The sequence below is a fragment of the Neomonachus schauinslandi genome, chromosome 11 (assembly GCF_002201575.2).
Source record: "Neomonachus schauinslandi chromosome 11, ASM220157v2, whole genome shotgun sequence".
Classification (NCBI taxonomy): domain Eukaryota; kingdom Metazoa; phylum Chordata; class Mammalia; order Carnivora; family Phocidae; genus Neomonachus; species Neomonachus schauinslandi.
The window spans coordinates 99,757,015-99,780,853 of NC_058413.1; the positions used below are offsets into that span (position 1 = coordinate 99,757,015).

Here is a 23,839-nt window from a genome sequence, read left to right on the forward strand (position 1 = left end):
ATCTCTTCAATAAATGGTATTGGGAAAACTGGACAGCTACACAAGAGAAGTTTTTAAAATGTATTGTTGAATTTGGTTTGCTAATATTGAGAATTTTTGCATCTGTATTCATCAGGGATATTAGCCTATAGTTTTCTTTTTTCACAGTGTCTTTATCTGGTTTTGGTATCATGGTAATGCCGGACATGTAGAAGGAGTTTGGAAGTTTTCTTTCCTCTTCTATTTTTTGGAATAGTTTGAGAAGAGTAGGTATTAGCTCTTCTTTAAGTGTTTGGTAGAATTCACCTGTGAAACCATTTGGTCCTGGACTTTTGTTAATTGAGAGTTTTTTGATTACCAATTCAATTTTGTTACTAGTAGTCTACTTGAGTTCTCTATTTCTCTCTAATTCAGTTTTGAAATATTATGTTTCCAGGAATTTATCCATTATTTCTAGGTTGTCCAATTTGTTCACATACAATTTTTGATAGTATTCTCATAATCCTTTTTGTATCTGTGGTATTGGTTGTTATTTTTCCCTTTCATTTTTTATTTTATTTGAGTCCTCTCTTGTTCCTGATGAATCTGGCTAAAAGTTTATCGATTTTATTTATCTTTTCAAAGAATCTGCTCTAATTTCATTGATCTTATCTATTGTTTTTTTAATCTCTATTTAACTTACACTGTGATCTTTATCATTTCCTTTCTTTACTGATTTTGGGCTTTGCCTCCCCCCCCCCCTTTTTTTTTTTTTAGTTCCTTTAGGTATAAGGTTAGATTGTTTTAGATTTTTATTTTATGAACTAGGCCTGTATTGCTATAAACTTTCTTCACAGAACTGCTTTTGTTGTGTCTCAAAGATTTGAGACCGCTGTTTCCATTTTCATTTTTCTGCAGGTATTTTATTTCTTTGATTTCTTCATTAGCCCATTGGTTATTTAGCAGCACATTGTTTAGCCTCTATGTGTTTGCATTTTTGCATTTTCTTCTTGTAACTGATTTCTCATTTCATAACTTTCATCAGAAAAAATGCTCGATATGATTTCAATCTTAAATTTATTGAAACTTGTTTTATGTTTCATGTTACATGTTATGTAACATGTGATCTGTAGAATGTTCCATGCACATTTGAAAGGAATACACATTCTTCTGTTTATGGATAAAATGTCCTGTATATATCTGTTAAGTCTATCTGGTCTAACGTATCATTCAAAGCCCCTGTTTCTTTCTTGAATTTTCTGTCTGAATTCTATATCCACTGATGTAAGGGGGGGGGGGGCGTCAAAGTCCCCATCTAGTATTGTTATGGTCAATTTCTCCACCTGTTAATTTTCATTTTATGGATTTAGGTGATCCTACATTAGGTGCATAGATATTTACAGTTGTTACATCCTTTTGTTAGAGTAATCCTTTTATCATCATGTAATACCCTTCTTTATCTCTGGCTACAGTTTTCAAGTCTATTTTGTCTGATATAAGTAGTGCTACCACAGCTTTTTCTTTTTTTACCTTTTTGCTTCCATTTGCATGGAATATCTTTTTCCAGCCCTTACAGCTTTAGTCTGTATATGTCTTTAGGTCTGAAGGGAGTCTCATGTAGGCAGCATATAAATGGATCTTGGGTTTTTTTGTTGTTGTTGTTTTCATGACTGTCATACTATATCTTTTAGTTGGGGCATTTAGACAATTTACACTTAGAGTAACTATTGATAGGTGTGTGTGTGTATATATATATATATATATATATATAGACATTTTACTGGGTATTTTTTTGTTTTTGTAGTTCTGTTGCTTTCTTGCTCTCGTGTTTTGATAGCTTTCTTTAGTGTTATGCTTGGATTACTTTCTCATTTTTTGTGTATCAATAAGTTTTTGATTTATGATTACCACAGGGTTCATATATAATATCCTATGTGTGTAGCAATCTATATTAAGTTTATGGTTACTAAAAAAAAAAAGTTGATGATTACTTAAATTTAAGCACATTCTAAAAGCACTACAACTTTACTGTTCCCTCCACGTTTTATGTATATGATGTTGTTTTACATCTTTTTTACTTTTTGTATCTTGATTAGCTTTTGTAGATATAATTGATTTTACTACTTTTATGTTTTAATCTCCATACTAGCTTTATAAATAATTATTCTACATTTACTGTTTGCTTTTACCAGTGAATTTTTTTCCTTTCATAATTTTCTTTTAGTTATGGCCTTTTCTTTCCATTTAAAAAATTCCCCTTAACATTTCTTGAAAGGCCAGTTTAGTGATGACGAACTCCTTAAGCTATTTTTTTGTCTGGAAAACTCTTTATCTCTCCTTTTAATCCTAAATCTTGCAGGGCAGAGTATTCTTTGTTGTACATTTCTTCCTTTCAGCACTTTGAATATGTCATGCCATTCTCTTTGGGCCTGCAAAGTTTCTGTTGAAAAATCAGCTCATAGCCTTCTGGGATTTCTCTTGTACATTACCAACTTCTTTTCTCTTGCTGCTTTTAAGATTCTGTCTTTATCTTTGATTTTTGCTTTTTAAATTGTTATGTGTCTTGGTATGGACCTCCTTGGGTTCATCTTGTTTGAGGCTCATCTGTTTTGAATCCAGATGTCTGTTACCTTCCCCCAGATTAGGGAAGTTTTAAGTTATTATTTAAGTTTTCTGCCCCCTTTCTCTCTCTCTCTCTCTCTCTCTCTTTCTCTCTCTCCCCCCTCCCTTGGGATCCCTATAATGTGAATGTTATTATGTTTGTTGATGTCACAGGTCTCAAAGTATGTATGCATGTATGTATTTTGCTGTTCAACATGGTTGCTTTGCACCAGTGATCCATTCTGCATCCTCTAACTTGCTGTTGATTCCCTCTGCTGTATATTTTATTTCAGTTATGTATTCTTCAGCTTCTGATTGGTTACTTATATTTTCTACCTCTTTGTTGAAGTTCTTACTGAGTTTATCAACTCTTCCTTCAAGTCCAGTGAGTATTTTTATGACCGTTACTTTGAACTCTTTATCAGGCATATTGCTTACCTTTGTTTCATTTCTCTCTTTTTATGTGATTTTTTTTTTCTAATTCTTCATTTGGAACATTTTCCTCTATTTCTTCATTTTGTTTACTTTCTGTGTAGTTTTTTTTTTTTTTTCCTATGTATCAGGTAGGTCAGCTATGTCTCCTGGTCTTGGAAGTAGTGGCTTTATATAGAAGAATTTCTATGGTGCGCTGTAGCATAATCTCCTTTGGTCACCAGAGCCAGGCCCCCCATGGGTTTCCCCTGTGTTAGTTACATGTACCATCCTGTTATGGCTGAGCCATAATTGCTATAGGCATGCTGGTGAGTTAAGTTGGTCCTCAGCCCAAATTACTGTAATGACCCACTTTGTTTATTGTGGGAGCACTGGTGGGCCAGGTGTGCTCCTTATGCTGCTAGAAGACTCAGCTACAGACCCACTGGTGAGTGGGACCAGCCCTCAGCCCACCTGTCTGCTTTTAGCCACTGTGACAGCTGTGGGAGCATCAAAGAGCAGGGCTCATTCTCTACACAGGCAACTGATAGGCCCAGGTGCAGGAACTGTGGGATACTAGTGTGTGGGCTTAGTTTCCACCCTCTTCAGTGCTTGAGGGGCTGCCCACTGACTGTAACAAGGTGCTTTGGAGGGGTGCCTCCTGGGGCAAGTGGATTGGGTGAGACAGGTCTGCAGGGGAATGCTGGCTCCAGTGAGCATTTGGCTCTGTAGGCTGGGGGAGGGTAAGAAAAATGGCACCTACCAGCACTTTCATTCCTATAGAAAGCTCCTGCCCCACCCCAGCACACATCCTGAAATTAATAATAAATCTCTTTCACATATACCCCAGACACTTCTCAAACTGCTGCTCTGTACTATGTCTCTGGCTGAGTTATCTAGTGGCTAGCTCTTTAAGGGATGGGATTCCATTTCCTATTGCCCTCTGGCTCTCCTGGAGTTAAATCCTGCTGATTTTCAAAGCCTGATACTACAGGGACTGGTCTTCCCAGTGCAGGTCTCCAAGACCAGGGATGCCCAGTATGGAGTCTGATTCTTTTGTTCCTCTGTGCTTGTGACGTCCTTCCCATTTGTGGTCAGTTATGCCAGGGGTTTGGTTTCCAACTGCATCTGCACCCCTCCTACCCTTTCTGATGTGATCTCTCTACAACTAGCTGTGGAAGATCTCTTCTGCCAGTCTTCAGATGGTTTTTGGAGTCAGTTGCAGTACATGTAGTTGTTGCCTCATTGTGTCCATGGGATGAGATGAGCTCAGGATCCTAATATACTTATCTTTCCTCTGTCAAGAATCAGGTCATTTATATGTTTTTCCACTTAAGCAACTATATCTTTTTTGTCATCTACCTGCATTGTTGGGACTTGTGATATAAGTTTAGGAACTTAAATTCATGCATATTGTTATATCAGGTTTATAAATGGCTCAAAAAATAATAATCTGGCATTATCTTCTAGAAATTGTGGTCCAGGAAATAGGGAAACCATAGAAGTATTAAGAGGACTCAAGTTGTCTTGAGTCTAAGAACTTTCTTCGGTGTAAAATTTGGGCATGGATGATGGCTGCCATGGTAGAGAGAAGGGCTGTCTTTTCCATAGACTGTGGGCTTTCAATGGGTTCATGATTGATTTATATGTTCTCCACAGGGTTTTGCAAAGTTCTTTGCATACAGTAGGTCCTCAGTAAACATTTGCTGAATACATGAGAAAGGGGCAATAGGTAAATGGATACACCATTGATTGTTATAATGAAAGTCATTTGCTTTTTCTGAAATTCACTTTAATTCCAGTATAGCAGAAACATCGCTTTTATGAGTGAGATGGCTTTGTATTGACCACTGAATTTCCTGTGATAAAGTTGAAAATATCCACAGAAATTGCTAGTTTGTAGAACTTTAATCAAGATGGTTTGGCTGAAACATATCTGAGAAACCACCAAAGAAACTTTCTAACTCAGTAGCTTATCTGAGACATTTTCACATTACCCAATTATTGGATTTTCAGGAATAAATCTTAAGTTTAAATAAAAATAACCTGTACATTTTGAGAGTAGGCAGCTGAAATTAAGAGTTACTTAGACTTTCAGATCTGATTCAAGGTGAAAATTGGTTAAAATTGATATGAAAATAATTTCTAAGAATAAAGTCCTTCCTGTAAAACCCAAGATGACTGGTACTCTTTGCCCCAAGAAATGAAAGATGAAAGTGGTTAATGTGAATTTTCTCAAAGTAAGAATGTCTTTTAGATGGATAAATTGTGAACACAGCAAGCAACAGCACAATAGACTTACTGTTACATGGTAAAATCTCAATGGAGGTAAAGTTCTTCATCATTTCAACAGAAAATGGGAAGATAAATTAGCCTGATATCTGCCCAGATATTAAAGTAAAAATCACTAGCAGGGGGATGTGGGGTGGGGCATGAGGTGCTAACAAGGGATGGAGAGAGAGATTAAGCCACTCTTAACTCTCTGCAAATGTTTTTTTCTTCTTTACCTTGATATATTTAAGATATTCTGAGAAAGTAAATGGGTCAAGATTCTGGAAAACTGTTCTCCTGGTAATAGCAGGGATCCAAAGATCCAGAAAGAGACATTTGCAACTAATCCAACATGTCTTTGGTTTTTATCTTCTAAATGATTTTCTACTGCAAGCCAGCCTTTCCATCTTTACCGCCTGTGGTAATTCAGGCCTTCATCAACATTTTCCTAGGCCACTACTTCTCAAACTTGAGTGTACATCAGAATTATCTGGAGAGCTTATTACAACTGAGATTGCTGAACTTCATCCCCAGAGTGTCTGATTCAATAGTTCTGGGGCACTTGAAGAGCTATCTCTACCCCCCATATTCAAAGCATCATTAATTCACAATAGCCATGATATGGAAACAACCTAAATGTCCATTGATAGATGAATGAATAAAGAAAATATAGTTTATATGTACAATGAAATATTATTCAGCCTTAAAAAAAAAAAAAAGAAATCCTGTCATTTGCAATAACATGGATTAGCCTGGAGGACATTATGCTAAGTGAAAACAAGCCAGATACAGATTTCGATGAGCCAGATACAGAAAGACAAATACTGCATGATTTCACTTATATGTGAAATCTAAACAAGTCAAACTCATGGAAACAGAATGGTGGGGACACCTGAGTGGCACAGTCGGTTAAGTGTTGGCTCAGGTGGTGATCTCAGGGTCATGAGATCAAACCCCACCTGGGGTTCTGCATTCATAGAATGGTGGTTATCAGGAGTTTAGAGGGGGGGAAATGGGGAGATGTTGGTTAAGGGATATAAACTTACAGTTATAAGATGACTAAGCTCTGGGATCTAATGTACAGCCTGGTAACTCTAGCTAATGTACTGTAGGCTTGAAATTGGCTGAGAAAGCAGATCTTAAGTGTTCTTACAACACTCAGGGGCACCTGGCTGGCTCAGTTGGTAGAGCATGCAACTCTTGATCTCAGGATTGTAAGTTTGAGCCCCATGTTAGGTGTAGAGATTACTTAAAAATAAAAAAAAAAAATTAAAAAACACAAAAATGCTGACTATGTGAGGAGATGGATATATTATTCAGCCTGATTATGGTACCCATTTTACAATGTATATGTATATCAAAATATACTGTATACCTTAATGTGTAAAATTTTATTGGTCAATCACACCTCAAAAAAGCTGGAAAAAAAATAGTTCTGGGCTGAGGTCCAAGAATTTGGATTTCTAACAAACTTTCAAGTGAAGCTGAGGCTGCTGATCCAAGGATATTACTTTGAGACCCTTGCCCTAAATTACCATATTCCTGCTCCTTTAGTTTATCCCACCTAAAAACATTCTCTGTGCTGCCCATTTTATTCCCCCTAGACAAAATACTTCCATGACTTTCCATTATCAACCTACAGTATTAGGACCAAGCTCCTTCTCTGGCTTACAACCTCCTATGAGCGTTCACTTCTCCAGCCTCCTCTTCATGAACTCTACCTTCACAAGACCCGCAGAGGCTATTTTCTGTACTTTATCATCTTGTGAGTAGGACTTAGGTCATTTATTCATTATAATGTTTTAATTGTCTAGCACTGTGAGCTTCACCTCAAGATATGGGTCCTACCAATTAAGATGGTGACTATATCTGGTCAACTGAATTCATTCCATCAACATAAAATCCATCTAGGGAAAGGAAGGGCTTCCAGAGCCAGAGAAAGGATTGATTTTTTTTTTTTCCCTCAGGTGAGAATAATACTCCTCTCATTGAGGGCACCAGAGGACTGCCGAAGTGAGGGACCAAGATGTCTGGACAGTGACAGCTAGGTGGAGTGGTGGAGTCATGGGGATAGTGCTATAGCCCCTTTACTTGAGAATAAAGTAGATTGGGATTCCAGTTCCAACTCTGCCACTTGCTCGGTGTAACTTACTTTGGCCAAGCTATTTAGTATGTCTGTGCTTAAATTTCCACATATGTGAAATGAGCATAATAGTGTTTTTATTGAGGATCTTATCAGACCTCTCTTTGGCACAAGGTTAAAATTTGTCTCAGTGGGGAACTTGAACTTCTGAAATTTGAAACATTCTCCCATATCTATCCCAGGTAAGGTTGAAGTTGACAAAAAAGACCAATACCTGGCTACCTTGTAAATTTGAATATCAAAGCCAAATGTTGGGACATTAAAAATAGGTAATCATGGTATAGAAAGGCATTCATTTCAACGTGTCTGGTCTTAGTTTTAAGCATGCATGTGTGTGTGTGTGTGTGTGTATTACATTTCAGAAGGGGATCTGTAATAGACCATGATAGAAACTGAAAGATTTATCAACTGTGTTTCCTGTATGAAGTCTTCCTATACGGCAACCGCTGGTTTATTTTCCCACCATGATTATCAATAAAACTCTTAAAATTAAAAAAATTTTTTTTAACTTTGAGGAAGTATTTGAGGAGGTAGCATCTAATTGAGGAGGTAGCCAGGCTTGAGAGAGAGAATACTAGTGAGAAAATGTATTTACTATGTTAACAAATGAAAAAGAAACAGGCTCAGTCCTTGGACTGTGGGAAGGAATGAGGTCATAGAACCTAACTTGGGCCTAAGAATGGGGCTTAGAATTTAATGATAGAATGATCTGCAAGAGTTCCTGGATATGGAATTAACTATGAAGCCAACCATTTCTTGTGTACACACTAAATCACCTGTGAAGAAACTTGTATCTCTACTTACATGCAGTGGGAGAAAAAATTGGACAGTTTGAATAAAGCAGGGAATCCAGAAGTAAATGTGTCTATTAGAAAGTAAAACAGGGTCAGGCATATTATTGTCATAAATATAGCCCACTTTAGAAGCATGATTGGACCCAACATACATGCAGTGTGCCAGCCCAGGAATTTAGGATTTTCTACGAAGAGTCAGGAAAGTGTGTAAGGAGAGGTCCCCAAATCCAGGCTGCAATGATGACCATCTCAAGAGGGTGCCATATGTGGCCAACAGGGAAAAAATGGAATCAGCCTGGGTACTCTTCCCATAGAGTTAAGACATGGCCTTTAAAATGGTAAGGCCTCTATGTCTCCATGATTAGTCCTTTAGTTATTAGTAAAATATATTTTTTTAAAAGTCCAGCCTCTTCTGTCTGAGCCATAGGATAAAGGGGTTATTCCATACCTTGATCAGGAAAACAAAGAAGTGAAGGTGACATAGGGGTGAAAGGGAAATCTTACACAGATGTAAGGTCAGTTTTGCCCTGTGCCCTGCCCTTGTATCATCATAATGTTTAAAATGGATTTGAATTTGACTTTCCAGGATACTATGTTATCCTACTTGCTTTTCTGAACCCACATCACAAAAACAAGGCCTCTCTATAGCAGCAATTACCAAACTATGGAACCAAAATCTCTTAAAATGATCCATTAAATAACTGTTCCATGGTCAAATAATTGTGAAGTTCTGCATTCTATCCCCACTTGAAGGGATAGATACTACAGTGAATGAAAAGGCGCTGTAAATAAACCTGTTTATTTTCCCAGATTGTATTTCACTTATTTTTCCATTCAACAGTTGAGAATCTTCCAGGTGGTAGACATCACACTAGGCTAGGAGACAAAATGGTGGCCCTCAATGGCTTCCTATCATATGTAGATGGCCCCTAAACAATGCCTATTCCTCTGACCTTCTCTCTCCCTCATTCATTGCATGTCAGCCTCACTGGTTCCCTTCACAGTTCCTGGAACATTCCAGCATGCTCTTGCCTCAGTTCATATACCCTCTCTTAGGAATGGTATTTCCCCCAAAATTCACTTGGCTCACTTCCTCACTTCATACAAGGTGCTATTCAAATGTCCCATTCTCAGGTTGGTATTCCAGACAGACCTTACCTGGCCTCTTTTAAAATGGCAATCATCAGGGGTGCCTGGGTGGCTCAGTCAGTTAAGTGTCTGACTCTCAATTTCAGATCAGTTCATGATCTCAGGGTGGTGAGGCTGAGCCCCTTGTCAGGCTCCATGCTGAGTGTGGAGTCTGCTTAAGATTCTCTTTCTCCCTCCCTCGGGCCCTCCCTCCTACCCCTACATGCACATACTCTCTTCCTCCCTCTCTCTAAAAAAAAAAAAAAAAGAAAGAAAAAGAAAGAAAAAGAAAAAATAGCATTCACCATTATATTAAAATTCTTTATTCTGGTAACTTTGTTACATACCTGTTTGTTGTCTTTTTATCCCACTAGAATGTTGAATTCCAAACAGCTAGAACTATGCCTGGAATGTAGAAAGTCCTAACTATTGGTAAGTTGAATAAGGAAATGTTGAAAAAAATAGTAACAGTTTTTGCCTCACAGAGCTCAGAAGATTAAAAAATGTTTGAAATTTAGTAGTATAATGAGTGTTATCATTGGGGGAAAAAAACAGAATGTACTGGAAGAATATGGGACTAGCACTTTACCCTAACATGGAAGAAATGACACTTAAACCAAGGCTTGTAAAGTGCCAGAGTTGAGAGACAGCATGGTCTGTTTGTGAAATAAAAGTTGAGTTTGCCTGACAGAGCAAGGCAGCATAAGGGTGAGACAACAGGCTTCTGAGCTGGGCAAGTCCTTGTAAACATTAATGAGTCTGGATTTCATCCTTAGAGCAATGAGATCATATAACGTGTTTTAAGCAAGGAAAAGTAAAAGTCATCTAGATTTTGGAAACATTAGTCTGGGTGCAGTGTGGAGAGTAGATTGAAAGCTATACAGGAGGTACAATTCATAGGGTTTGGTGATTTATTTAATGTACAGGGTCAAGTAACTAAAGAATGATACCATTCAGCCCCTCCTTTTTTTTTTTTTTTTTTTTTTTTTTTACATAGCATCTATTAATATCCTGTAAGATTGGTGTTCCATGGAATATGTTATAGAAAATACTGGTCTCTAAAAAGTTACCAACTCTAGAAATACTACAAACCATGGAGAACTATAAGCATATGTAAAATGCATCACTGGTTATACTCCTTAAAACCACAGTGTAGAGGTGACCTCTATGGGGCCCTAGCTGCTGACCTGACTCTGAGCAATGGATGAATTTATAACCCAATCAACCTTCATTGACCTAAGAGACTTGATTAGGAAAAGTTTCTAGGCAGAGTTGGTTTGAACCTAAGCCTCCCTCTTTGTATCGATTATTGTATGTGAAGGCCTGTTTGCCTGTGGAAAAGACTTCGTTCTTCTTTCCTAAGATAGGAAATGTTTCCATTGCTGGTGGTCCTGTGGGTCAGGGCCTTGCGGGGAACATATGGAGGCCTCATGCAGTAGAAGGCTTCTTGGTCTCAATAGTCCAGGTATTTGCAAAGTTCAGCACTTGAGTTTAGGGTCAGACCACACTCAGAGAGGACCCAGGAGGTATTATTGTCAAACTGGCCTGTGAATATCACCCTGTCATAGTCTTGGTTCCTTGCCCCCCAGAGAGCTCTTATATTCCTTCACTGGGGTGGATGAGCAGGAGAGACAGACCCAGCCTTCCCAGGACAAAGTGATGCTGACAAGGTAGCTGCCACTGTTGAAGTCTGTCACCTTTCCTGAAGCACCTGCCTTCAGGGCTGGGGAGGACATCCTGACCCTCAGGAGATCCCCGCCATATTCGTTCCTGCATCCCAAGTGGTCCCTCCCCTCCAGCAGGATGTCTAGCTGAACCCCCTGCAGTAGGCGTCTGGGCTGGGTGGGGAGAGGGCAGCTGTGCTGTGTGCAGCACTGGTGGTGGGGTTCATGTTGGTGAAAGGTCTGGGGGTGATCAGCTGGTCTAGTTTGTCCATGATTCCTTTTATTCTCAGCTCAGTCTCTGTTAGTGAAACTGCTGGATCCAGTGGTACTTCAAGGTGTAAGAACTTTCTGAATATGTTCTATTGCTTCAGGGGAGTAGGGCTTCTCAAACTAAACAACTGAAGTATTGAGGGACAAGGGATATATTATCAGCAAATAATATGGCTTGTTTTCAGTATAAATTATTAAACTATAATAAAAAAATAATAATAAAATAAAATAAAATAAAATCTGTTCAGGAGTCTCCCAAGCCTCATAGAGGTACATTTAGCCATTGCCTAAAATGACATGGGTGAAGCCAGACTTGGATATTATGGATATATTATCAGCAAATAATATGGCTTGTTTTCAGTATAAATTATTATTTGGAATCCTAAGAATCAATTTCCATGAAATGTGACTCCCACTGCTGCCAACAGATGATTTTTGGGGGGAAGTCATTGGCTTAAAATTAATTATATAAAATAAATATATATTATTTTGTGATGTTTATTGAAACTAAACTGCACCTTTAATCAAAAGGATCCTATGGGTCTCATTTCCCTGAAGTGGGAGTTTGGGTGCTGAGGGAACTACCCACTGACCCCACGTGTGTGGGCTTGTGCCCCCTCGTTCATCGGGTCATGGTCTACATATTAGTTCAAGACACCATTCCAGCTTCTCAACACACAAAGAATAAGAGTTACATATAGCGCTCTTAATAATACAGAAACATATTTAATCAAATGAAATAGGTTTAGCTGACAATGTCATTGTATTCACCTGGACAACAAGGTAACTGGAGAGAATGTCATCACCAATTTAAAATCTGTTCAGGAGATAGCAGGAGGGGAAGAATGAAGGGGGGGGAAATCGGAGGGGTAGACGAACCATGAGAGATGATGGACTCTGAAAAACAAACTGAGGGTTCTAGAGGGGAGGGGGGGTGGGAGGATGGGTTAGCCTGGTAATGGGTATTGAGGAGGGCACGTTCTGCATGGAGCACTGGGTGTTATGCACAAACAATGAATCATGGAACACTACATCTAAAACTAATGATGTAATGTATGGGGATTAACATAACAATAAAAAATAATAATAAAATAAAATAAAAATAAAATAAAATAAAGTCTGTTCAGGAGTCTCCCAAGCCCCATAGAGGTACATTGAGCCATCGCCTAAAATGACATGGGTGAAGCCAGACTTGGAAACCTACCCCTGTTTGTTAATTGGCTTGGTTTTTTTTGTTTTGTTTTACTTTTTAAGTTGACTGCTTTTTTTTTTTTAACTGAAAATGCCTTTATTATTTTTATTGAAATGTAACATACAGTGTTATATATGTTAGTTTCAGGTGTACAATATAATGATTCAATAATTCTATACATTTCTCTGTGCGTATCAAAATAAGTGTACTCTTAATCCCTTCTATCTGTTTTACCTATCCTCCTACCTACTTCCCTCCTGGAAACCACCAGTTCTCTATATTTAAGCATAAGGTTTTTTTGTTTTTGTTTTTGTCTCTTTTTTTCATTGTCTTTGTTTCTTAAATTCCACATAACCCCTTATGCCTGTCAGAATGGCTAAAATGAAAATCACAATAAGTGTTGATGACGGTGCATCATGCACTGTTGGGGGATGCAAATTGGTACAGCCACTGTGGAAAACAAAATGGACTCTTTCCATTATTTGGCTATTGTTGATAATGCTGCCTTAAACATCAGATGCATGTATCCCTTTGACTCAGTATTTTGTGAGTAAATACCTAGTAGTGCAATTGCTGGATCATAGGGTAGTTCTATTTTTAACTTTTTGAGGAAACTCCATACTGTTTTCCACACTGGCTGCACCAATTTGCATTCCCACCAACAGTGTAAGAAGGTTCAAGTTTCCTCAAAAAATTAAAAATAGAATTACCCTATGGTCCAGTATTTCCATTTTTGGGTTTTAACAAAAGAAAATGAAAACAATAATTCAAAAAGATATATGCATCCCTATATTTGCTGCAGCATTTTTTACAATAGCCAAGATATGGAAGTAACTCAGGTATCCATCCATAGATGAATGGCTAAAGAAGATGTGGTATGTATATAACCTTTATCCATTCATCTATGGATATATGTGTGTGTGTGTGTGTGCGTGTTTGTACACATATATATAATGGGATATTACTTCACCACGAAAAAGAGATCTTGCCATTTACAACAACATAGGTGGACCTAGAGGGTATAATGCTAAGTGAAAGAAGTCAGAGAATGACAAACACCATGATTCCACTCATGTAGAATTTAAGAAATAAATGAAATTGATTGCTGTTTAATATTCACACATAGTCTTGAAGTCCAGGTATACTACTTCCTCTCATAATTGTTATCAAAGACTTTTCTGGAATAAGATATTTAGTTATGCCAAAAAAATCCTGTAACACCTCCTATATGATATGCTATTAATTAGTTGCCTGAAAGAAAGATTCACACAAAATCCATTTTCTGATTGATGAATGGTTGCATGCTCACTGAGGTTGTACTTGGATGTCTGTCATCAATTTAAATATTTTTGGATAAATTATAAAATGTTATTTAAAAATGTTTGCAAATTTGACAGATGAAAATGGAGACTTACACTGGTACTAAAATAAAAGTAATTTAAAATAGTATTTCAACTGCATTTCCCCTCAAATACTTTTTTTACTAATATATTTCTTCTGAATGGTCTATTTCCTTTGTCCGTTTTTTAATTTCGATGTCAATGTTCAAGGTCAATTTCTGAGTTGACAGTTCTTTATATAACAAACATCTTAACATTCAGTCTCTCAATTTTGCAGAAAATATTTGATTAATTGCTTGACATTTTAGAAGTATTTAATATTTGCAGTTAAAGCCCTGAAGAATTCCTCTTGACATATTTCTATTGCCTCTAATCTTAGACTCTTCTCTACACTTTCATTTCTAAATATTTAATTTTATTTTAATATTTCTATGATTGGACTTTTTATTCCTTTGTATACCTAGATTCAGCCAAGCGGATAGAAAGGTCTACTCTACTGGTTATTATGATAAAGATACTCTCTGCTCTCTTACTGATCTTAATAATTTTAATTATTATTAATTATGAAAGGAAGACACACAATTATCATTTGCAGCTGATATGATTATATCCCCAGGAAAGCCAATCTAGTGAAAGGAGCAAACATGTAAACTTACTACAAAAAGTAAATAACTTGAAAGATACATAAGCAAAATTTCATGGGTACCTAAAATACTGTAGCGAATTTGGCCTGGGACAGTTAAGAATGGCTTCGTGGGGGTGGGGGATGGAATAGAAGTTATAGTTCAATATATATGAACTATATACGCTGAATATACATGAATATATCTGTATATATGAATATATATGAATATGGTGTTTCCATGTGGAGTGATGAAAAAGGTTTGGAAAAAGAGTGGTGATGGTTGCATAATACTATAAACATAATTAATGCCATTGCTTTGTACATTTCAGTGGTTAAAATAGAAAAGTTTTATGTTATCTATACCCACAATGTTTATAATTAATAATGTACCAGAGACCATTGAATTATAGACTTTAAATGGGTGAATTATGTGGTAGGTAAATTATATATCAATATAGCTTTTTTTTTTTCTTTAAAGAATGGCTATACAGGGCTGATGACATTTGATTCTCAAAAGACTGGAAGGAGACTACCAGATAGGAGAAAAAAATTTTTTTTTTGATAAGAAAAGCTATCTTTGGCATGGGGATTTTTCTTTTCAGAAAAATGTTATTTTCACTATATTTCTGTAAATCATGTTCGTAAGTCCAGAACCACTGACCTTCCTTTAAGAACAATTTTTTGAGTAAAGAAAGTGACTAGAGTCCAAAAAAGAGCCTAACCTAAATATTTTGAGATTTGAAGGTCTCAGAGAAGCTCTGAGGAGCAAACTTAATAAAGACAGCCATCCATCTTAGTTTCCTTGCTTCTGACATAGGCTGTCACTGATTATAACTAAGCAGTGCTGCTCCCTGATCTTTTTGTAATAAGAAATATCCTAAAGTTCTTACATTAGAAAGATCCAGATAATAACCAAATTAAAAAAGAGTCTAGGCTAGGGGCGCCTGGGTGCCTCAGCCGGTTAAAAGACTGCCTTCAGCTCAAGTCATGATCCCAGCGTCCTGGGATCAAGCCCTGCATGGGGCTTCCTGCTCAGCAGGAAGCCTGCTTCTCCCTCTCTCTCTCTGCCCCTCTCCCCTGCTCATGCTCTCTCTCTCTCTCAAATAAAATCTTAAAAAAAAAAAAAAGAGTCTGGGGGCACCTGGGTGGCTCAGGCAGTTAAGTGTCTACCTTCAGCTCAGGTCATGATCCCAGGGCTCTGGGATCGAGTCCCACATCAGGCTCCTTGCTCAGTGGGGAGCCTGCTTCTCCCTCCCCCTCTGCCTGCTGTGTTCCCCCCTCCCCCATGCCTCAAATAAATAAATAAATAAAATCTTTTAAAAAGTCTAGGCTAATAGGTGATGAAGACATTCTGGATGATTTTGAAGATTGTAACTTATTTTTTTAATTGAACTATATTTAACATACAGTGTTATATTAGTTTCAAGTGTGCAACATAATTAACATTTCTGTACATTACTCAGTGCTCATCACCATAAGTTTACTCTTAATCTTTTTTTATTTCACTCATCCCCTCACCCATCTCCCCTCTGGCAACCACAAGTTTATTCTCCATATTGAAAAGTGCGTATTTTTTGTCTCTCTTATCTTTCTTTGTTTGTTTTGTTTCTTAAATTCCACATATGAATGAAACCATATGGTATGCGTCTTTGTCTGATTAATTTAGCATTATCCCTTCTAGGCTCATCCAAGCCATTGCAAATGGCATTATGGCGTTATGGAGTAATATTCCATTATATAATATACACACACCATTGCTTACGGTGCATATATACATACACGCACACACACCCACACCCCACATCTTCCTTATCCTTCTATTGATGGACAGTTGCGTTGCCTCCATATCTTGGCTATTGTAAATAACACTACAATAAACATAGGGGTGCATATATCTTTTTGCTAGTGTTTTCCAAGAAGAATGGTAACTTATTTTTAACATGGAACTTCCAGAGCAGAGTGTTCATCTGATTACTCAGGGCTAACATGATTGTCCTTGAGTCTGTTAAAATTCTTGCCTTTAGGACTCATTTCCTAACACTGGGTCCTAAATGACTGAGGGGAAAAACTCTGAAGATGAAGAGTTGGGATCTCTTCCACTAGCCAATGGCCATACCTGAAATCCAGCTTAGTATTACCAGTAAGTGAGATTGCCAAATAGGCCACTGAAGACATCAGATATTCCAAGAAAATAAGGATTTTTCCTTCAACACGATCACAATAATGATTACATGCTCCAGTAAAAACACTTAGTCTTGATTCTATCACCATTTACTACCTGTGTAATAATACATTAGACAAAGCTCCATTTCCTCATTGTTAAAGCAGGGTTCTTTACACACGAGACATTCGTGTTGAAACAAAATAATAGAATACATCTATTTAATTCCAGATAAGCCTTATAAATAACAAATCACCGGATCATCTTTAAAAATGTTTTTCCTGGGGCGCCTGGGTGGCTCAGTTGGTTAAGCGACTGCCTTCAGCTCAGGTCATGATCCTGGAGTCCCGGGATCGAGTCCCGCATCGGGCTCCCTGCTCAGCAGGGAGTCTGCTTCTCCTTCTGACCCTCCCCCCTCTCATGCTCTCTGTCTCTCACTCTCTCTCTCTCAAATAAATAAATAAAATCTTTAAAAAAAAAAAAAATGTTTTTCCTTTGGCCCATTTTTTTTTAATTTTTTTTTATTCTTATGTTAATCCCCATACATTACATCATTAGTTTTAGATGAAGTGTTCCATGATTCATTGTTTGTGCATAACACCCAGTGCTCCATGCAGAACGTGCCCTCCTCAGTACCCACCACCAGGCTAACCCATCCTCCCACCCCCCTCCCCTCTAGAACCCTGTTTGTTTTTCAGAGTCCATCGTCTCTCATGGTTCGTCTACCCCTCCGATTTCCCCCGCTTCATTCTTCCCCTCCCGCTACCTTCTTCTTCTTTTTTTTTTCTTAACATATATTGCATTATTTGTTTCAGAGGTACAGATCTGAGATTCAACAGTCTTGCAAAATTCACAGCGCTTACCAGAGCACATACCCTCCCCAGTCTCTATCACCCAGTCACTCCATCCTTCCCACCCCACCCCCCACTCGAGCAACCCTCAGTTTGTTTCCTGAGATTAAGAATTCCTCATATCAGTGAGATCATATGATACATGTCTTTCTCTGTTTGACTTATTTCACTCAACATAATACCCTCCAGTTCCATCCACGTCGTTGCAAATAGCAAGATCTCATTCCTTTTGATGGCTGCATAATATTCCATTGTATATATATACCACTTCTTCTTTATCCATTCATCTGTTGATGGACATCTTGGCTCTTTCCACAGTTTGGCTATTGTGGACATTGCTGCTATAAACATCGGGGTGCACGTACCCCTTCGGATCCCTACTTTTGTATCTTTGGGGTAAATACCCAGTAGTGCAATTGCTGGATCATAGGGTAGCTCTATTTTCAACTTTTTGAGGAACCTCCATACAGTTTTCCAGAGTGGCTGCACCAGCTTGCATTCCCACCAACAGTGTAGGAGGGTTCCCCTTTCTCCGCATCCCCGCCAACATCTGTCATTTCCTGACTTGTTAATTTTAGCCATTCTGACAGGTGTGAGGTGGTATCTCATTGAGGTTTTGATTTGGATTTCCCTGATGCCGAGCGATATTGAGCACTTTTTCATGTGTCTGTTGGCCATTTGGATGTCTTCTTTGGAAAAATGTCTGTTCATGTCTTCTGCCCATTTCTTGATTGGATTCTTTGTTCTTTGGGTGTTGAGTTTGATGAGTTCTTTATAGATTTTGGATACTAGCCCTTTATCTGATATGTCATTTGCAAATATCTTCTCCCATTCTGTTGGTTGTCTTTTGGTTTTGTTGACTGTTTCCTTTGCTTTGCAAAAGCTTTTTATCTTGATGAAGTCCCAATAGTTCATTTTTGCCCTTGCCTCCCTTGCCTTTGGCGATGTTTCTAGGAAGAAGTTGCTTCGGCTGAGGTCAAAGAGGTTGCTGCCTGTGTTCTCCTTTAGGATTTTGATGGACTCCTGTCTCACATTGAGGTCTTTCAACCATTTGGAGTCTATTTTTGTGTGTGGTGTAAGGAAATGGTCCAGTTTCATTCTTCTGCATGTGGCTGTCCAATTTTCCCAACACCATTTGTTGAAGAGACTGTCTTTGTTCCATTGGACATTCTTTCCTGCTTTGTCAAAGATGAGTTGACCATAGAGTTGAGGGTCCATTTCTGGGCTCTCTATTCTGTTCCATTGATCTATGTGTCTGTTTTTGTGCCAGTACCATGCTGTCTTGATGATGACAGCTTTGTAATAGAGCTGGAAGTCCGGAATTGTGATGCCGCCGGCTTTGCTTTTCTTTTTCAACATTCCTCTGGCTATGCGGGGTCTTTTCTGGTTCCATACAAATTTTAGGATGATTTGTTCCATTTCTTTGAAAAAAGTGGATGGTATTTTGATGGGGATTGCATTGAATGTGTAGATTGCTCTAGGTAGCATTGACATCTTCACAATATTTGTTCTTCCAATCCATGAGCATGGAACGTTTTTCCATTTCTTTGTGTCTTCCTCCATTTCTTTCATGAGTATTTTATAGTTTTCTGAGTACAGATCCTTTGTCTCTTTGGTTAGATTTATTCCTAGGTATCTTATGGTTTTGGGTGCAATTGTAAATGGGATCAACTCCTTAATTTCTCTTTCTTCTGTCTTGTTGTTGGTGTATAGGAATGCCACTGACTTCTGTGCATTGATTTTATATCCTGCCACTTGACTGAATTCCTGTATGAGTTCTAGCAGTTTTGGGGTGGAGTCTTTTGGGTTTTCCACATAAAGTATCATATCATCTGCAAAGAGTGAGAGTTTGACTTCTTCCTTGCCAATTTGGATGCCTTTGATTTCTTTTTGTTGTCTGATTGCTGTGGCTAGGACTTCCAATACTATGTTGAATAGCAGTGGTGATACTGGACATCCCTGCCGCGTTCCTGACCTTAGGGGGAAAGCTCTCAGTTTTTCCCCATTGAGAATGATATTCGCTGTAGGTTTTTCATAGATGGCTTTTATGATATTGAGGTATGTACCCTCTATCCCTATACTCTGAAGAGTTTTGATCAAGAAAGGATGCTGTACTTTGTCAAATGCTTTTTCTGCATCTATTGAGAGGATCATATGATTCTTGTTCTTTCTTTTGTTAATGTATTGTATCACATTGATTGATTTGCGGATGTTGAACCAACCTTGCAGCCCAGGGATCAATCCCACTTGGTCATGGTGAATAATCCTTGTAATGTACTGTTGGATCCTATTGGCTAGTATTTTGGTGAGAATTTTTGCATCCATGTTCATCAGGGATATTGGTCTGTAATTCTCCTTTTTGATGGGGTCTTTGTCTGGTTTTGGGATCAAGGTAATGCTGGCCTCATAAAGTGAGTTGGGAAGTTTTCCTTCCATTTCTATGTTTTGGAACAGTTTCAGAAGAATAGGTATTAATTCTTCTTGAAATGTTTGGTAGAATTCCCCTGGGAAGCCATCTGGCCCTGGGCTTTTGTTTGTTGGGAGATTTTTGATGGCTCCTTCAATTTCCTTAGTGGTTATAGGTCTGTTCAGGTTTTCTATTTCATCCTGGTTCAGTTTTGGTAGTTGGTACATCTCTAGGAATGCATCCATTTCTTCCAGGTTATTTAATTTGCTGGCATAGAGTTGCTCATAATATGTTCTTATAATTGTTTGTATTTCTTTGGTGTTGGTTGTGATCTCTCCTCTTTCATTCATGATTTTGTTGATGTGGGTCATTTCTCTTCTCTTTTTGATAAGTCTGGCCAGGGGTTTATCAATCTTGTTAATTCTTTCAAAGAACCAGCTCCTAGTTTCGTTGATCTGTTCTACTGTTCTTTTAGTTTCTATTTCATTGATTTCTGCTCTGATCTTTATTATTTCTCTTCTCCTGCTGGGTTTAGGCTTTATTTGCTGTTCTTTCTCCAGCTCCTTTAGGTGTAGGGTTAGGTTGTATACTTGAGACCTTTCTTGCTTCTTGAGAAAGGCTTGTATTGCTATATACTTTCCTCTTAGGACTGCCTTTGCTGCATCCCAAAGATTTTGAATAGTTATGTTTTCATTTTCATTGGTTTCCATGTATTTTTTTAAATCTTCTTTAATTTCCTGGTTGACCCATTCGTTCTTCAGTAGGATGCTCTTTAGCCTCCATGTATTTGAGTTCTTTCTGACTTTTGTCTTGTGATTGAGCTCTAGTTTCAAAGCATTGTGGTCTGAAAATAGGCAGGGAATGATTCCAATCTTTTGGTACCGGTTGAGACCTGATTTATGACCTAGGATGTGATCTATTCTGGAGAATGTTCCATGGGCACTAGAGAAGAATGTGTATTCCGTTGCTTTGGGGTGGAATGTTCTGAATATGTCTGTAAAGTCCATTTGGTCCAGTGTGTCATTTAAAGTCTTTATTTCCTTGTTGATCTTTTGCTTAGACGATCTGTCCATTTCAGTGAGGGGGGTGTTAAAGTCCCCCACTATTATTGTATTGTTGTCGATGTGTTTCTTTGCTTTTGTTATTAATTGGCTTATATAATTGGCTGCTCCCATGTTAGGGGCATAGATATTTACAATTGTTAGATCTTCTTGTTGGATAGATCCTTTAAGTATGATATAGTGTCCTTCCTCATCTCTTATTACAGTCTTTGGTTTAAAATCTAATTTGTCTGATATAAGGATTGCCACCCCAGCTTTCTTTTGGTGTCCGTTAGCATGGTAAATGGTTTTCCACCCCCTCACTTTCAATCTGGGGCTGTCTTTGGGTCGAAAATGAGTCTCTTGCAGACAGCATATCGATGGGTCTTGTTTTTTAATCCAGTCTGATAGCCTGTGTCTTTTGATTGGGGCATTGAGCCCATTTACATTCAGAGTAACTATTGAAAGATAGGAATTTAGTGCCATTGTATTGCCTGTAAGGTGACTGTTACCGTATATTGTCTGTGTTCCTTTCTGGTCTATGTTGCTTTTGGGGTCTCTCTTTGCTTAGAGGACTCCTTTCAAGATTTCCTGTAGGGCTGGTTTTGTGTTTGCAAATTCCTTTAGTTTTTGTTTGTCCTGGAAGCTTTTTATCTCTCCTTCAATTTTCAATGACAGCCTAGCTGGATATAGTATTCTTGGCTGCATATTTTTCTCGTTTAGTGCTCTGAATATATCCTGCCAGTCCTTTCTGGCCTGCCAGGTCTCTGTGGATAGGTCTGTTGCCAATCTAATGTTTCTACCCTTGTAGGTTACATATCTCTTCTCCCGAGCTGCTTTGAGGATTTTCTCTTTGTCTATGAGACTCGTAAGTTTTACTATTAGATGTCGGGGTGTTGACCTATTTTTATTGATTTTGAGAGGGGTTCTCTGTGCTTCCTGGATTTTCATGCCTGTTTCCTTCCCCAAATTAGGGAAGTTCTCTGCTATAATTTGCTCCATTATACCTTCTGCCCCTCTCTCTCTTTCTTCTTCTTCTGGGATCCCAATTATTCTAATGTTGTTTCGTCTTATGGTATCGCTTCTCTCTCGAATTCTGCCTTCGTGATCCAGTAGTTGTTTATCTCTCTTTTTCTCAGCTTCTTTATTTTCCATCATTTCATCTTCTATATTACTGATTCTCTCTTCTGCCTCATTTATTCTAGCAGTTAGCGCCCCCATTTTTGATTGCACCTCATTAATAGCCTTTTTGATTTCTACTTGGTTGGATTTTAGTTCTTTTACTTCTCCAGAAAGGGTTTCTCTAATAACTTCCATATTTTTTTCAAGCCCAGCTAGTATCTTTAAAGTGATGATTCTGAACTCTAGATCTGACATCGTACTAATGTCCGTATTGAGTAGGTCCCTGGCAGTCGGTACTACCTCTTGTTCTTTTTGTTGAGGTGATTTTTTCCGTCTTGTCATTTTGTGCAGAGGAGAATAGATTAATGAGAGAACAAAATGCTAGCAGAGTAACAATGTCCCCAGAAAATATACTCTAAACAAATCAGAAAAAACCTGAAGCAGTGGGAAAAGAAAGGGAAAGAGAGAAAAAAGAAAAAGAAAAAAAAGATAAAGATAAAAACAAAAACAAACAAAACAAAACAACAACAACAAAAAAACCAGAATGTGATCAAATATGATCAGTGCCACACACTAGATTTGGGGTGTATTTTGGTCTTTTAGAAGAAAGTGCCTCCCAAAATTTTAAAGAAAGAAAAACTTATATATGTACAAAAGTAAGGGTTGATATGATGAAGGGATGGAATATGACTGTAAAGATGGAAATTATAAAAAATTTTATAAAAGGAATTGATAAGAAGTTTGAAAAAAGAAAGAAGAGGATTTAAAAAAAGAAAAAAAAAAGGGAGAGGATGTGATCAGGCAGGGGAATAGAAAACACCATATACTAAAGATTTAGGGTATATTTTGATCTGTTAGAAGAAACTATCTCAAAATTTTAAAGAGAGAACAGCTTATATATATAAGCCAAAAATACGGGTAACTACTATGAAGGGATAGAATATGACTCTAAAAATGAAAAATAAAAATTTTTTTTTTAAAAAAAAGGGATTGATAAGATGTTGGTTGAAAAAGGGAAAAAGAAAAATTCAAAAAGAAAAAAAAAAGAAAAAAAGACAGTTAAAAAAAAAATTAACTTTGAAAGACTACAGAATCGTGGTAAAAAAACCATGAATTCTATGTGCAGTAGTCCCCTAGAGCTGGAGTTCTGCCGTTCTCATTGATGGGTAAACTTGGTCTTGGCTGGCTGTTCTCGCTGATCTTCTGGGGGAGGGGCCTGTTGCCGTGGTTTCCAAATGTCTTTGCTGGAGGCAGAATTGCCCCGCCCTTGCCCCCTCCCAACTAAGTAATCTGCTGGGGTTTGCTCTCCGGGGCTTCTGTTCCCTGCGAGCTTTCCGTACAGCTTTGGAGGCGGAGACTGAAAATGGCGGCCTCCCAATCTCCCCCGTGGAGGAGCCGAGAACTCGGGCCCCGCTTCTAAGTGAGCCCCCAGAGAAAAGCCGTCAGTCACTCCCGTCTCCCTGGTCTCCAGCCGCACTCCGTGCTCACCCGGCCTGTGACCGCGCGTTTCTATCTCTGGCACCCGACCCCGGGTGGAGTCTCCAAACACAGCAGATCCCTGCGGCGCACTCCCGCGCGGCTCCTCCCAGGGGAGGAAGGTGAGTCTCCCTGGATCTGCCGCTTGTTGGGTCCCTGCTGGAGGAGCAGTGGCCTGACTGTGCCGCGGATCATGGTTTATGGCAACCCCGAGCTGAGAGCCCGCACCTGGGCTCCGCCTCTGCAGCCGGCTTCCCTGCTCCGATACCTGGGAGCTCTGCCACACTCAGGCACACCCGGTCTTTCTGTGACCCGTGGGTCCTGAGACCACACTGTCCCGGAGGGTTCCACCCCCCGCTTAGCCACCAGAGTGACGTCCCTCAGC

General features: G+C 38.5%; 1 protein-coding gene across 1 annotated transcript in view; it reads right to left on the reverse strand.

Moving 5' to 3' along the window:
* Positions 1 to 23,839, reverse strand: part of NXPE2 (neurexophilin and PC-esterase domain family member 2) — a 68,392-nt gene that overhangs the window by 7,830 nt on the left and 36,723 nt on the right. Inside the window, 6 exon segments of the mRNA XM_044919792.1 lie at positions 1,429 to 1,448; positions 5,269 to 5,326; positions 10,630 to 10,906; positions 10,909 to 10,946; positions 10,949 to 11,122; positions 11,125 to 11,368. Of these exon segments, the coding sequence (XP_044775727.1) occupies positions 1,429 to 1,448; positions 5,269 to 5,326; positions 10,630 to 10,906; positions 10,909 to 10,946; positions 10,949 to 11,122; positions 11,125 to 11,368 (811 nt within the window).